This window comes from Equus asinus, chromosome 3 (genome assembly GCF_041296235.1).
Source record: "Equus asinus isolate D_3611 breed Donkey chromosome 3, EquAss-T2T_v2, whole genome shotgun sequence".
NCBI lineage: Eukaryota > Metazoa > Chordata > Mammalia > Perissodactyla > Equidae > Equus > Equus asinus.
In genome coordinates, this window is record NC_091792.1 from 107,834,423 (window position 1) to 107,849,208 (window position 14,786).

Below are 14,786 nucleotides of genomic sequence, written 5' to 3' on the forward strand. Positions count from 1 at the left end.
GTACTCATACCTGCAGTAATAGTAAAAAAAAAATTTTCTTCTTTTGCTCTTAAAGATAAATGTGATTTAGTAGAAAGAGCACTAAATTTAGCATTAGAATATTTAGATAAGTCTTCCCTCTGCCTTAACACCTCATACGGTGCACATATTTTCTTCTTCTGGCAGTAGACGATAGCCTACTTCGTGTCTAGAATATCTAGCAGAGTTATCAGTAAGAGAAATACTAGAGAGACAATTCTGTTCAACTGAACTTCAAATGAAACCAGACAAAAAGTTAGAAAAAATCCAGTCTTAATTGAATATGAATTACATGGTGATGGCTTTTCTTACATTATTGAGAGTTTAGATTTGTGTTTGTTTCTTTATTTTCATACTCTCTAAAAGAAGTGTTGAAACTCTGATTATGAGTAGTTCCTTCCTAACTCGCTTTATTGACTTTATTGGCCTTTTCTTTATCAAAGCAATTGCATTTAATTGCAGTCAATAACACAAAATGTGCTGTTCAAAGTTCAGCTCAACCTACTATACGTTGGTTGAGAGGGTCAAGAAAGATGCATTTGGACTGTGAACTTCACGCACTTGATTTAAACCCACATTTTGTTAGAGCAGGATCTGATCATGAAGACTGTGGAAGGTTTCTGTGTCCTTTTCATGCTGCATCTGTGTTTCCTCCACTCTGGAAGGACTGAGAAAGTACTTGTATGGCCCATGGATTTTAGTCATTGGATTAACTTGAAAGTTATTCTGGAAGAGCTCCATCTTCGTGGGCACGAAATAACCCTCCTAGTACCCTCATTTAGCCTTATGATGGATCATACCAAGATTCCCTTTAATGTAGAGGTCCTTCAAGTTTCAGTAAGTAAAGAAACTTTCATGGAAGAGTTCAATACCTTTCTCTATACAGCAAGTTTTGAACTGCCAAAACTTTCATGGTGGGACAAGCAAGTAAAACTGACGGAAATTTTCAAGAGATTTTTAAGGACACAAAAAAGTGTATGTGATGCTGTTATCACAAATAAGGAGTTACTCAGCAGGCTGCAGGTAGCTAAGTTTGATATCTGTGTTGCTGATCCTTTAAGCTTTTGTGGGGAGTTGTTGGCTGAGCTTCTCAATATTCCATTTATATACTCTTTTCGGTTTTCTGAGGGGAATGCCATTGAAAGACTGTGTGGTGGGCTTCCCACCCCTTCTTCGTATGTTCCTGGAAGCACAACAGGACTGACAGACAACATGACTTTTGTACAGAGGCTGGAGAATTGGTTATTGCACGTAATGAGTGATGTGATGTACTTATATTATCTGTTTCCAGAATGGGATGAGTATTATAGCAAGGTTTTAGGTAAGAGAAATTTGCATGTAGTAAGGATTCTTATTTTGTACGTAAAATGTAAATATTTATCTGAGTGTATAAAAACTTTAAAAAGGTATTTTTAAATGAAGACTCAAACTCCTGTGGGGCTTGGAGTAGTGAAATTGAAGTTAAACAGTGACTGTACTGTTTTAGGCCAAAAAAATGATTCTTTTGTTTTTTTTGTTTTAGATGTTACAGTACTTATAATATATTAGAGAAAGGGATATTCTTTATATTTATACATAAATACTACTTGTTGCTCCTAATTTTTTTAAATATCTGGAAAACCTACATCTAACAGTGTGATTTCCCACACCTTGGTCTCTTTCTCTCTTGTTTACTTCTTTTCTACACTTTCCTTTCTTTCTGATTAACTTGCTATTTCTTAGGCTTTCTGTTTGCCTCATATCTAGGCTTGGTTGCTTCATTGCAGGAATTCTCATGAAGTGAGCACAAAACTAGAAAGTAAATAAATATATCTTGGTTCATCTGCTCTTGTCTCCCAAAGAGGAAAAAAATAGATTTTTCTCTGAAGGACCATGTTTCCAGATTTTTTAACTTATCTCGCTTTTTTGTTGTTCTCGTTCTTTTCAAAAATGAATGGGAGGGCATCTGCTGAGCTTTGATCCTGAGCACAATGTTTCTCTATTTCAGCAGGTCTTTTACTCCTTCTTTTTTCCTTTCACATAATTGATTTTTTTATTTAAGAAAGTGTTCATAAAACTCTATTAAGAATGATTTTGCATAATATATTAGTTATCTTTGTGGAAATAGTACCCTGCCTACGTTATTTAGGTTCTTTCTTTTTGTGAGACATAATTGACACATAACATTATATTAATTTCAGGTGTACAGGATAATGATTTGATATTTGCATATATGTTCAAATGACACCACTGTAAGTCTGGCTAACATCCAACAACATACACAGTTACAAATTTTTTTCTTGAGATGAGAATTTTTATTTTTTTATTTTTTTATTTTTTATTAATGTTATGATAGATTACAACCTTGTGAGATTTCAGTTGTACATTTTTGTTAGTCATGTTGTGGGTACACCACTTCCCCCTTTGTGCCCTCCCCCCATCCCCCCTTTTCCCTGGTAACCACCAATCAGATCTCCTTGTCAATATACTAACTTCCACCTATGAGTGGAGTCATATAGAGTTCATCTTTCTCTGACTGGCTTATGTTGCTTAACATAATACTCTCGAGGTTCATCCACGTTGCTGTGAATGGGCCAATTTTGTCTTTTTTTATGGCTGAGTAGTATTCCATTGTGTATATATACCACATCTTCTTTATCCAATCATCAGTTTCTGGGCATGTAGGTTGGTTCCACATCTTGGCTATTGTAAATAATGCTGCGATGAACATAGGGGTGCAAGTGACTCTTGGGATTTCTGATTTCAGGTTCTTAGGATAGATACCCAGTAATGGGATGGCTGGGTCATAGGGTATTTCAATTTTTAACTTTTTGAGAAATCTCCATACTGTTTTCCATAGTGGCTGTACCAGTTTGCATTCCCACCAACAGTGTATGAGGGTTCCTCTTTCTCCACAACCTCTCCAACATTTGTCGCTCTTGGTTTTGGATGTTTTTGCCAATCTAACGGGTGTAAGGTGATATCTTAGTGTAGTTTTGATTTGCATTTCCCTGATGATTAGCGATGATGAACATCTTTTCATGTGTCTATTGGTCATATTCATATCTTCTTTTGAGAAATGTCTGTTCATGTCCTCTGCCCATTTTTTGATCGGGTTGTTTGTTTTTTTGTTGTTGAGCCGTGTGAGTTCTTTGTATATTATGGAGATTAACCCTTTGTTGGATAAGTGGCTTGTAAATACTTTTTCCCAATTAGTGGGCTGTTTTCTTGTTTCAATCCTGTTTTCCCTTGCCTTGAAGAAGCTCTTTAGTCTGAAGAAGTCCCATTTGTTTATTCTTTCTATTGTTTCCCTCAACTGAGGAGTTATAGTGTCTGAAAAGATTCTTTTGAAACTGATGTCAAAGAGTGTACTGCCTATATTCTCTTCCAGAAGACTTATTGTTTCAGGCCTAATCTTTAGGTCTTTGATCCATTTTGAGTTTATTTTGGTGTGTGGTGAAAAAGAATGGTCAATTTTCAATCTTTTACATGGGCTGTCCAGTTTTCCCAGCACCATTTGTTAAAGAGACTTTCTTTTCTCCATTGTAGGCCCTCTGCTCCTTTGTCGAAGATTAGCTGTCCATAGATGTGTGGTTTTATTGAGATGAGAATTTTAAGATCGACTTTCTTAACTACTTTCAAGTAGACAATATAGTATTACTAACAATAGTCACCATGTTGTACATTACACGCTTGGACTTCCTTATTTTAGAAATGAAATTCATATCTTTTGAACAACGTCACCTATCGTATCCACCCTCCATACCCCAATATGACAACCACCAATTTAGTCTCTGTATCTATCAGTTTGTTTTGTTGGGTTTTTTTAGATTCCACATATAAGTGATATCATACTGTATTTGTCTTTCTCTGTCTGACTTACTGTGCTTACATAATTCCCTCTAGGTTCATCCGTATTGACAGAAATGATAGGATTTCCTTTTTTCTCATGGCTGAATAATATTCCATTGTATATACAATGACATTCTCATTATCCATTCATACATAGATGTACACTTCGATTGTTTCTTTGTCTTAGCTATTGTAAATAATGCTGCAATGAATATGGGAGTGCAGACATGTCTTTGGGATAGTGATTTCCTTTTCTTCGTATATATACTCAGAAGTGGAATTGCTGGATCATATGGTAGTTCTATTTTTCATTTTTTTAGGAAGGTCCCTAATCTTTTCCATAGTGGTTGCTCCAACTTACGTCTCCACCAACAGTGCACAAGGATCCCTTTTACTCTACATTCTTGCCAAGTTTTCTCTCTCTTTTTTTTTTGATGATACCCATCCTAACAGGTATGAGGTGATATCTCATTGAGGTTTTGATTTGCTTTTCCTGATGATTAGCAATTTTGAGCATCGTTTCATGTACTTGTTGCCCATTTGAATATCTTCTTTGGATAAATATCTATTCAAGTCTCTTGCTCATTTTTAATTGGATTCTTTGGCTTTTATGCTATTGAGTTGTATGAGTTTCTTATATGTTATGGATTTTAACTCTTTATCAGATACATAGTATGCAAAAATTTTCTCAAATTTCATAGGTTGTCTTATTTTGTTTATCATTTATTTTGCCTCATAGAAGCTTTTTAGATTGAAGTAATCCCTCTTGTTTATTTTTAATTTTGTTGCTTATGCTTTAGGCATCATATCCAAAATTTAATGTCAAGACTGACATTAAAAAGCTTTTCTCTATGTTTTCCTGTTGGATTTTTACAGTTTCAGGTCTTCCATTTAAGTCTTTAATGTATTTTGACTTAATTTTTGTGAGTGGAGTAAGATTCTGGTCTAGTTTCATTCTTTTGTATTTGAATATCCACTTTTTCCAGTATTGTTTAATGAAGAGACTGTGTTTTTTCCCTTGAGTATTCTTGGTTCCCTTGTCAATTATTAGTTGAATATATTTGCATGGATTTATTTTGGGCCTCTGTGATTCTGTTCCATTGACCTATGTGTCTGTTATTATGCCAATACCAAATGGTTTTAATTACTATAGTTTTATACTCTAGTTTGAAATCAGGAAGTGTGATCCTCCAGGTTTGTTTTTCTTTCTCAAAATTACTTTGGTTATTCGTGCTCTTTTGTGGCTCCGTATGAATTTTAGGATTGTTTACCTTATAACTAACTTTCAAATTTTGCTTTTATTCCAGTAGCATTGGATTATAACATTGTATAAATTTCAGGTGTATATCCTAATATATTTCAAATTCTGTGTAGATTACATCATGTTCACACCCAAAGACTAATTATAATCCATCACCACACATTTGTGCCTAATCACCCTTTTCACTCTCCTGTCTCCTCCCCTCCCCTCTGGTAACCACCAATCCAATCTCTGTTGCTATGTGTCTGCTTGTCATTGTTTTTATCTTCTACTTATGAGTAAGATCATATGGTTTTTGACTTTCTCCCTCTGACTTATCTCACTTAGTATAATACCGTCAGGGTCCATCCATGTTGTCACAAATGGCCAGATTTCACCATTTCTTATGGCTGAATAGTATTCCATTGTGTGGATATATACCACATCTTCTTTATCCACTTGTCCCTTGATGGGCACCTAGGTTGCTTCCAAGACTTGGCTATTGCGAATAATGCTGCGATGAACATAGGGTTGCGTGTGTCTTTATGCATTTGTGCTTTCAAGTTATTTGGATAAACTCCCAGCAGTGGAATAGCTGGATTATATGGTAGATCTATTCTTAAATTTCTAAGGAAACTCTGCACTGTTTTCCATAGTGGCTGTACCAGTTTGCACTCCCACCAGCAGTGTGAGGGTTGCCTTCTCTCTACATCCTCTCCAATACTTGCTGTTTCTTGTCTTGCTAATTATAGCCATTCTGACCAGAGTGAGGTGATATCCCATTGTAGTTTTGATTTGCATTTCGCTGATAGCTAATGATGTTGGACATGTTTTCATGTGTCAGTTGCCTATCCATATATCTTCTTTGGAGAAGTCTCTGTTCAGAACTTTGCCCATTTTTTTAATTGGGTTGTTGGTTTTTGGTTGTTGAGACATATGAGTTCTTTGTATATTTTGGTTATAACCCATGTGATATATGGTTTGCAAATATCTTCTCCCAATTTTTTCCTTGTTTAACTTTTTTTTTAATTTTTATTTTTTTTGGATGTACGTCATATTTCGAATTCTGTGTACATTACATCATGTTCACCACCCGAACACTAATTATAGTGCATCCCCTCAGATGTGACCCTAATCACCCCTTTTGCCCTCTCCCCTCCCCCCTTCTCCAATAGTAACCACCAGTCCAATCTCCAATGCTTTGTGGGTTTTTTTTTTTTGTCATTTTTATCTTCTACATATGAGTGAGATCATATGGTATTTGACTTTATCTCTCTGATTTATGTCACTCAGCATAATATCCTCAAGGTCCATCCATGTTGTCACAAATGCCCAGATTTCGTCATTTCTCATGGCTGAGTAGTAGTCCATCGTGTATAAATACCACATCTTCTTTATCCATTCATCTCTTGATGGGCACCTAGGTTGGTTCCACGTCCTGGCTATTGTGTATAATGCCGCAATGAACATAGGGGTGCAAGTATCTTTATGCCTTTGTGTTTTCAAGTTCTTTGGATAAATACCCAGCAGTGGAATAGCTGGATCATAGGGTAGATCTATGCTTAATTTTCTGAGGATACTCCAAACTGCTTTCCATAGTGGCTGCACCAGTTTGCACTGCCACCAGCAGTGAACAAGGGTTCCCTTCTCTCCACACACCCTCTAACATTTGTTGTTTCCTGTCTTGTTAATTATAGCCATTCTGACCTGAGTGAGGTGATACCTCATTGTAGTTTTGATTTGCATTTCCCTGATAGCTAATGATGTTGAGCATCTTTTCATATGCCTGTTGGCCATCTGTATATCTTCTTTGGAGAAATCTCTGTTCAGATATTTTGCCCATTTTCTAATTGGATTGTTGGTTTTTTGTTGTTGAACTGTATGAGTTCTTTGTATATTTTGGATATTAACCCCTTATCTGATATGTGGTTTGCAAATATCTTCTCCCAATTGTTAGGTTGTCTTTTCGTTTTGTTGATGGTGTCCTTTGCTGTGCAGAAACTTTTTAGTTTGATGTAGTCCCATTTGTTCATTTTTTCTTTTGTTTCCCTTGCCCGGTCAGACATGGAACTTGAAAATATGCTGCTCAGACCAATGTCATAGAGCGTACTGCCTATGTTTTCTTCTAGAAGTCTCATGGTTTCGGGTCTTACATTCAAGTCTTTAATCCATCTCGAGTTGATTTTTGTGCATGGTGTAAGGGAATGGTCTACTTTCATTCCTTTGCATGTGGCTGTCCAGTTTTCCCAACACTATTTATTGAAGAGACTCTCCTTTCTCCATTGTATGCTCTTGGCTCCCTTGTCGAATATTAGCTGTCCATAAATTTGTGGGTTTACTTCTGGGCTCTCAATTTTGTTCCATTGATCTGTGTGTCTGTTTTTGTGCCAGTACCATGCTGTTTTGGTTACTATGGCTTTGTAGTATAATTTGAAATCTGGGAGTGTGATACCTCCAGCTTTGTTCTTTTTTCTCAGGAATCCTTTGGCTATGCGGGGTCTTTTGTTGTTCCATATAAATTTTAGGATTCTTTGTTCTATTTGTGTAAAAAATATTGTTGGAACTTTGATAGGGATTGTGTTGAATCTATATATTGCTTTAGAAAGTACGGACATTTTAACAATGTTAATTCTTCCAATCCAAGAGCAGGGAATATCTTTCCATTTCTTTGTGTCTTCTTCGATTTCTTTCAACAATGTTTTATAGTTTTTGGTGTACAGATCTTTCACCTCTTTGGTTAAGTTTATTCCTAGGTATTTTATTATTTTTGTTGCAATTGTAAATGGCATTGTATTCTTAATTTCTCTTTCTGCTACTTTGTTGTTAGTGTATAGAAACACAACCGATTTTTGTACATTGATTTTGTATCCCAAAACTTGACTGTATTACTTTATTATTTCTGAAAGATTTTAGTGGACTCTTTAGGGTTTTCTAGATATAAAATCGTGTCATCTGCAAAGAGTGACAGTTTCACTTTTTCTTTTCCAATGTGGATCCCTTTTATTTCTTTTTCTTGCCTGATTGCTCTGGCTAGGACTTCCAATACTATGTTAAATAAGAGTGGTGACAGGGGGCATCCTTGTCTGGTCCCTGTTCTTAGAGAGATAGCTTTCAGTTTTTCTCCATTGAGAATGATATTTGCTGTGGGTTTGTCATATATGGCCTTTATTATGTTGAGGTATTTTCCTTCTATACCCAATTTATTTAGAGTTTTTATCATATATGGATGCTGTATCTTGTCAAATGCTTTCTCTGCATCTATTGAGATGATGATGTGATTTTATTCTTCATTTTGTTAATGTGGTGTATCACGTTGATAGATTTGAGGAAGTTGAACCATCCCTGCATCCCCAGAATGAAACCCACTTGATCATGATGTATGATCTTTCTAATGTATTGTTGTATTCAATTTGCTAGAATTTTGTTGAGGATTTTTGCATAGATGTTCATCAGTGATATTGGCCTGTAATTTTCTTTTTTTGTGTTGTCCTTGTCTGGTTTTGGTATCAGGATAATGTTTGCTTCGTAGAAGGAGTTAGGAAGCCTCCCCTCTTCTTCAGTTTTTTGGAAGAGTTTGAGAAGGATAGGTATTAAGTCTTCTTTGAATGTTTGGTAGAATTCACCAGGGAAGCCGTCTGGTCCTGGACTTTTATTTTTTGGGGGGTTTTTGATTGCTGTTTCAATCTCTTTACTGGTGATCAGTCTATTCAAATTTTCTATATCTTCTTGGTCCAATTTTGGAAAGTTGTATGTTTCTAAGAATTTATCCATTTCCTCTAGATTATCCAATTTATTGGTGTATAGCTTTTCATAGTATTCTGTTATCTTTTGTATTTCTGAGGTGTCCGTTGTAATCTCTCCTCTTTCATTTCTGATTTTATTTATTTGAGCCTTCTCTCTTTTTTTCTTGGTGAGTCTAGCTAAGGGTTTGTCAATTTTGTTCATCTTTTCGAAGAACCAGCTCTTGGTTTCACTAATTTTTTCTATTTTTCTTTGTCTCTATTTCACTTACTTCTGCTCTGATTTTTATTATTTCCTTCCTTCCACTAATTTTGCACTTGCTTTGTTGTTCTTTTTCCAGTACCTTTAGGTGCACTTTTAGATTGTCTATTTGGGATTTTTCTTCTTTGTTGAGGTAGGCCTGAATTGCTATAAACTTCCCTCGAAGAACTGCTTTTGCTGTATCCCACAGATTTGGGCATGTCGTGTTTTCATTTTCATTTGTCTCCAGGAATTTTTTGATTTCTTCTTTGATTTCTTCATTGACCCAATCATTGTTCAGTAGCATTTTGTTCAATCTCCACATTTTTGTGGCTTTTCTGGTTTTCTTTCTGTAGTTGATTGCCAGTTTCATACCTTTGTGGTCAGAAAAGATGCATGGTATTATTTCGATCTTCTTAAATTTATTGAGACTTGTTTTGTGGCCTAATATGTGATCAATCCTGGAGAATGTTCCATGGGCATTTGAAAAGAATGTGTATGCTGTGGGTTTTGGATGGAATGTTCTGTATATATCAACTAAGTCCATCTGGTCTAATGTTTCCTTTAAGGCGAGTGTTTCCTTATTGATCTGTTTGGATGATCTATCCCTTGGTGTAAGTGGAGTGTTAAACTCCCCTACTATTATTGTGTCACTGTCTATTTCTCCTCTTATGTCTGTTAATAACTGCTTTATATATTTAGGTGCTCCTATGTTGGATGCATAGATATTTACATGTGTTATATTTTCTTGTTGGATTGTTCCCATTATCATTATGTAGTGCCCATCTTTGTCTCTTATTACAGTTTTTGATTTAAAGTCTATTTTGTCTGATATAAGGATTGCTACCTCCCCTTTCTTTTCTTTACCTTTTGCATGGAATATCTTTTTCCATCCTTTCACCTTCAGTTTGTGAGCGTCTGTAGGTCTGAAGTGTGTCTCTTGTATGCAGCGTATACATGGATCTTATTTTTTTATCCAGTTGGCCCCCTAGGGCATTTGATTGGAGCATTTAATCCATTGACATTTGAAGTAGCTATTGATAAATATGTATTTATTGCCATTTTGTCACTTTTTGGGGGGGGTGTTTTAGTAGTTCTTCTCACTTCCTTTCTTTTTCTCTTGCTCTCTTCACTTGTGGTTTGATGGCCATCTTTAGCAATATGTTTAATTTCTTTTGTCTTAGTTTTTTTCCTGCTTGTTATAGGTTTCTGGTTTGTGGTTACCACGAGGATCCTATTTAATATACTATGCATATAACAGTCTATACTGAGTTGATAGACTCTTTAGCTTGACCTCTTTCTAAAAGCTCTACTTTTTCACTCCCCTCCTCCCACATTATATGTTTTTCACATCATATATAGTCTTTCGTTTAGTGTGTGTTTATCCATTACCCTCTTATCATTGAAATAGGTAATTTTAGTACATTTGTCTTTTAACCTTCATATTATCTTCACAGGTAGTTGATCTGCTGCCTTTACTATACTTTTACCTTATAAGTGATTTTATTGCCTGTTTTTCTTCTTGTTGTTTTGGGTTTTTTTGATAATTTTTTTTTCTTTTGTCTCTATTTGTGGTCATTGCTTTCCCACTTAAATAAGTCCCTTCAGCATTTCTTGTAGAACTGGTTTCTTGGTGATAAACTCCTTTAATTTTTGCTTGTCTGGGAAGCTCTTTATCTCTCCTTCCATTCTGAATGATTGCCTTGATGGATAGAGTATTCTTGGTTGTAGGCTTTTTCCTTTTAGCACTTCAAATATGTTGTGCCATTCTCTTCTCGCCTGTAGTGTCTTGGCTGAGAAGTCTGCTGACAGCCTGATGGGCTTCCCTTTATATGTCACTTGTGGCCTTTCTCTTGCTGCTTTTAGGATTCTCTCTTTGTCTTTAATTTTAGACATTTTGATTATAACATGTCTTGGTGTGGGCCTCTTTGGGCTTCTCTTGCTTGGAGCTCTCTGTGTTTCCTGAACTTGGATGTCTGTTTCCTTCCTCAGGTGAGGAAAATTTTCCTCTATTATTTTGACAAATAAACTTTCTGCCCCTTTGTCTCTCTCTTCTCCTTCTGGGACCCCTATAATCCAAATGTTACCACGTTGATATTGTCCCAGAGTTCCCTAACACTGTTCTCGTTCTAATTCTTTTTTCTCTTTTCTGTTCTGCTTGGGTGATTTCCTCTAATCTTTCATCTAGCTCACTGATCCATTCTTCTGCTTCCTCTACTCTGCTGTTGAGTCCCTCTAGTGAATTTCTCATTTCGAGTATTGTATTCTTCATTTCTGATTGGTTCTTTTTTATATCTTCCAGTTCTTTGCTGATGTACTCGCTGTGTTCATCCATTCTTCTCTGCATATCTGTGAGCATCCTCATTATATTTTGTTTGAATTCTTTGTCAAGGAGGTCACTAGTTTCTGTTTCACTTAGTTCTTTTTCTGGTGTTTTGTAGTGTTCCCTTGCTTGGAAAGTATTCCTTTGCCTCCTCATTATGCCTCTTTCTCTGTGCTATTTTCTTTGTACTAGGTGAGTTGGCTATGTCTCCTGATCTTGGAGAAGTGGCCTCATGTATGAGATGCTTTATGAGGCCCAGCAGTGTGCTTCCCTCTTGTCACCAGACCATAAGAACCAGGAGTTACCCCTTTGTGGGCTACTTGTGTTCTTCTGCTGTAGCAGGGTTGCTCCCACTGCAGGTACCCAGGGAGTCTGATCTTTCCTTCCCTGGCCAGCTATTTGCAAATCCGGTTTGGAGGGGCCTCAGCACTGTTGGCTACAAAGTCTATTAGCACACTCTTATTGCAATTGTCCTCTTAATTGGGTTGGTACCCAGTGCAGCTTGTTGCTAGGCTCAGGGGCGTACAGTTGTGATAGGCCTGAGGCCAACAAGGCTGTTGTCAGTCCTCTTAGGAGTCCAGCTGAGTGGGGCTAGCCCTTGGCATGGAGGCACTCAGTTGTTTCAGGCTTTGGAAGGTGGTGCTGATCCTTTTTATGGCTATTTGTGAAGCACAAGTCTTCTGCCACTGATAAGCCTCACCTCCCTCTGGACCACATACACTGTCAACACAGTCCTGGTCCATGAACACTTCCCAACCCCCTGGAGCATACCCCAATGCCACACTGCAGAGGCCCCCATCTCTGCCCCAATGCCCCCCACGGTTCACCTGGTCCTCACACAAGCCCTGCCCCACAGAGGCAGACACCCTTGCCTGCCTGTAGAGGATCAAGGCACTCAGTCAATGCAGGCTGAAAAGTAGACTGAGGGCTTGCTGTTAGGTGGGGCCAGTCCCTAGGGCAGGTTGCTTGCCCTGGCTGAACTGGATTAAATCTGTGCTCTAGTGGGTGTGGCAGACCCCTGGGCTAACAGCCCAAGGAACACACCTCAATGGCTCCCATTGGTGTCTGTATCAGCACACCTGGACCAGCTCAAAGCAATGGCCCCCACCAATGTCTCAGTCTCCGGAGAGGATCCTCCTCCCACCAAGATGCCCCCAGAGCCCACCAGGTGTGTCTTGTTTCACCAAAGGACAGTCAGCCTTCTCTCTGGTGATTTTAGGTTGCTGCAATGAGTGAGTTTGTGCGTGGGCCCTTTAAGACCTGGATCATTTTGGCTTTCAGCTGATAGCTTTTCTGGGGTGTCCTCACTGCAGTTAATAGCCAGCAAAGCCAGACAGTAAGACCCCCCTCTCAGTTGGGCTGAGTCCGAAGGATGGTTATAGCGGTATTGCCCCCACTCCGGACCTCACTCCTCCGGGGAGGGCTGTGTACCTTAGTGTGGCTCCTGCATGACCAGCTGAGAAGCGCCGCTGCTCCCAAAGGTGGTTTCTTTCCTCTCCTGCCAGAGTTACTGCCTCTTCTGCTTTCGTCAGGACTGTCCCTTGTCATGGGGGTTCTTTTTATTCAGTTTTCAGTTTTTAATCCAGGGTGATTCTTCCCAAAATTCTTGTAACCTGGTTGTGTTCATGTGAGGAGGCGAGTTCAACGTCTGCTCACAGCGCCATCTTGACGAGATCTTCTCCCAATTGTTAAGTTGTCTTTTCGTTTTGTTAATGGTTTCCTTTGCTGTGCAGAAAATTTTTAGTTGATGTACTCCCATTTGTTTATTTTTTCTTTTGTTTCCCTTGCCCAGTGAGAGATGGTAGTTGAAAATATGGTGCAAACACTGATGTCAAAGAGAATACTGCCTGTTTTTTACTAGAAATTTTATGCCTTCCAGTCTTACATTCAAGTCTTTGATCCATTTTGAGTTGATTTTTGTGTATGGTGTAAGATAATGGTCTACTTTCATTTTTTCACATGTGGATGCCCAGTTTACCCAACACCATTTATTGAAGATATTGAAGAGACTCTCCTTTCTCTATTGTATGCTCTTGGCTCACTTGTCGAATATTAGCTGTCCATAGATGTGGGCGTTTATTTCTGGGCTCTCAATTCTGTTCCATTGATTTGTGTGTCTGTTTTTGTGCCAGTACCATGCTGTTTTGGTTACTATAGCTTTGTGGTATATTTTGAAATCAGGGAGAGTGATTGTTCTTTTTCCACAGGATTGCTTTGGCTATTTATGGTCTTTTGTTGTTCCATACATATTTTAGGATTCCTTGTTCTATTTCTGCAAAAAATGTTGTTGAAACTTTGATGAGGATTGCATTGAATCTATAAGTTGCTTTAGGAAGTATGGTCGTTTTAACTATGTTATTTCTTCTAATCCAACAGCACCGAATATCTTTCCATTTCTTCAATTTATTTAGACAATATTTTATAGTTTCCAGTGTACAGATCTTTCACTTCTTTGGTTATTTTCATTCCTAGGTATTTTATTTTATTTTCTTGGCACTTGTAAATGGGATTGTATTCTTAATTTCTCTTTCTGCGACTTCGTTGTCAGTGTATAGAAATGCAACTGATTTTTGTATGTTGATTTTGTATCCTGCAAATTGACTGTATTCATTTATTATTTCTAAATTTTTTCGTGGATTCTTTAGGGTTTTCTATATATAAAGTCATGTTGTGTTCCAATAGTGACAGTTTCACTTCTTCTTTTCTGTTTTGGACCCCTTTTGTTTCTTTTTCTTGCCTGATTGCTCTAGCTAGGACTTCCAGTACGATATTAAATAAGAAAGGTGAAAATGAGCATTCTTGTCTGGTTCCTGTTCTTAGAGGGATAATTTTCAGTTTTTCTCCATTGAGAATGATATTAGCTGTGGGTTTGTCATATATGGCATTCATTATATTGAGGTATGTTCCTTCTATACCTATTTTACTTAAAGTTTTTACCATAAACGAGTACTGTATCTTGTCAAATGCTTTCTCTGCATCTATTGAGATGATCATGTGATTTTTATTCTTCATTTTGTTAATGTGGTGTGTCACATTGATTGATTTGTGGATGTTGAATCATCCCTGCATCCATAGTATAAAACCTATTTGATCATGATGTATGATCTTTTTAATGTATTGTTGTATTCAATTTGCTAGTATTTTCTTGAAGATTTTTACATTGTTGTTCATCAGTGATATTGGCCTATAATTTTCTTTTTTTTGAGTTGTCCTTGTCTGGTTTTGGTATCAGGATAGTGTTGGCTTTGTAGAATGAGCAAAGAATCCTCTCTTCCTCTTCAATTTGTTGGAACAGTTTGAGAAGGACAGGCATTAATTCTTCTTTGAATGTTTGGTAGAATTCACCAGGGAAGCCGTCTGGTCCTGGACTTTTATTTTTGGGGAGGTTTTTGA

At 37.3% G+C, this 14,786-nt stretch overlaps 1 protein-coding gene across 1 annotated transcript in view; it reads left to right on the forward strand.

Moving 5' to 3' along the window:
• Positions 1-549: 549 nt before the first annotated feature.
• The window catches only part of LOC106826097 (UDP-glucuronosyltransferase 2C1-like), a 42,377-nt gene continuing 28,140 nt past the window's right edge, over positions 550-14,786 (forward strand). The window contains exon 1 of the mRNA XM_070505720.1: positions 550-1,339. Within this exon, the coding sequence (XP_070361821.1) occupies positions 619-1,339 (721 nt within the window). The 5' untranslated portion in view covers positions 550-618. The remainder of the gene's footprint in view (positions 1,340-14,786) is intronic.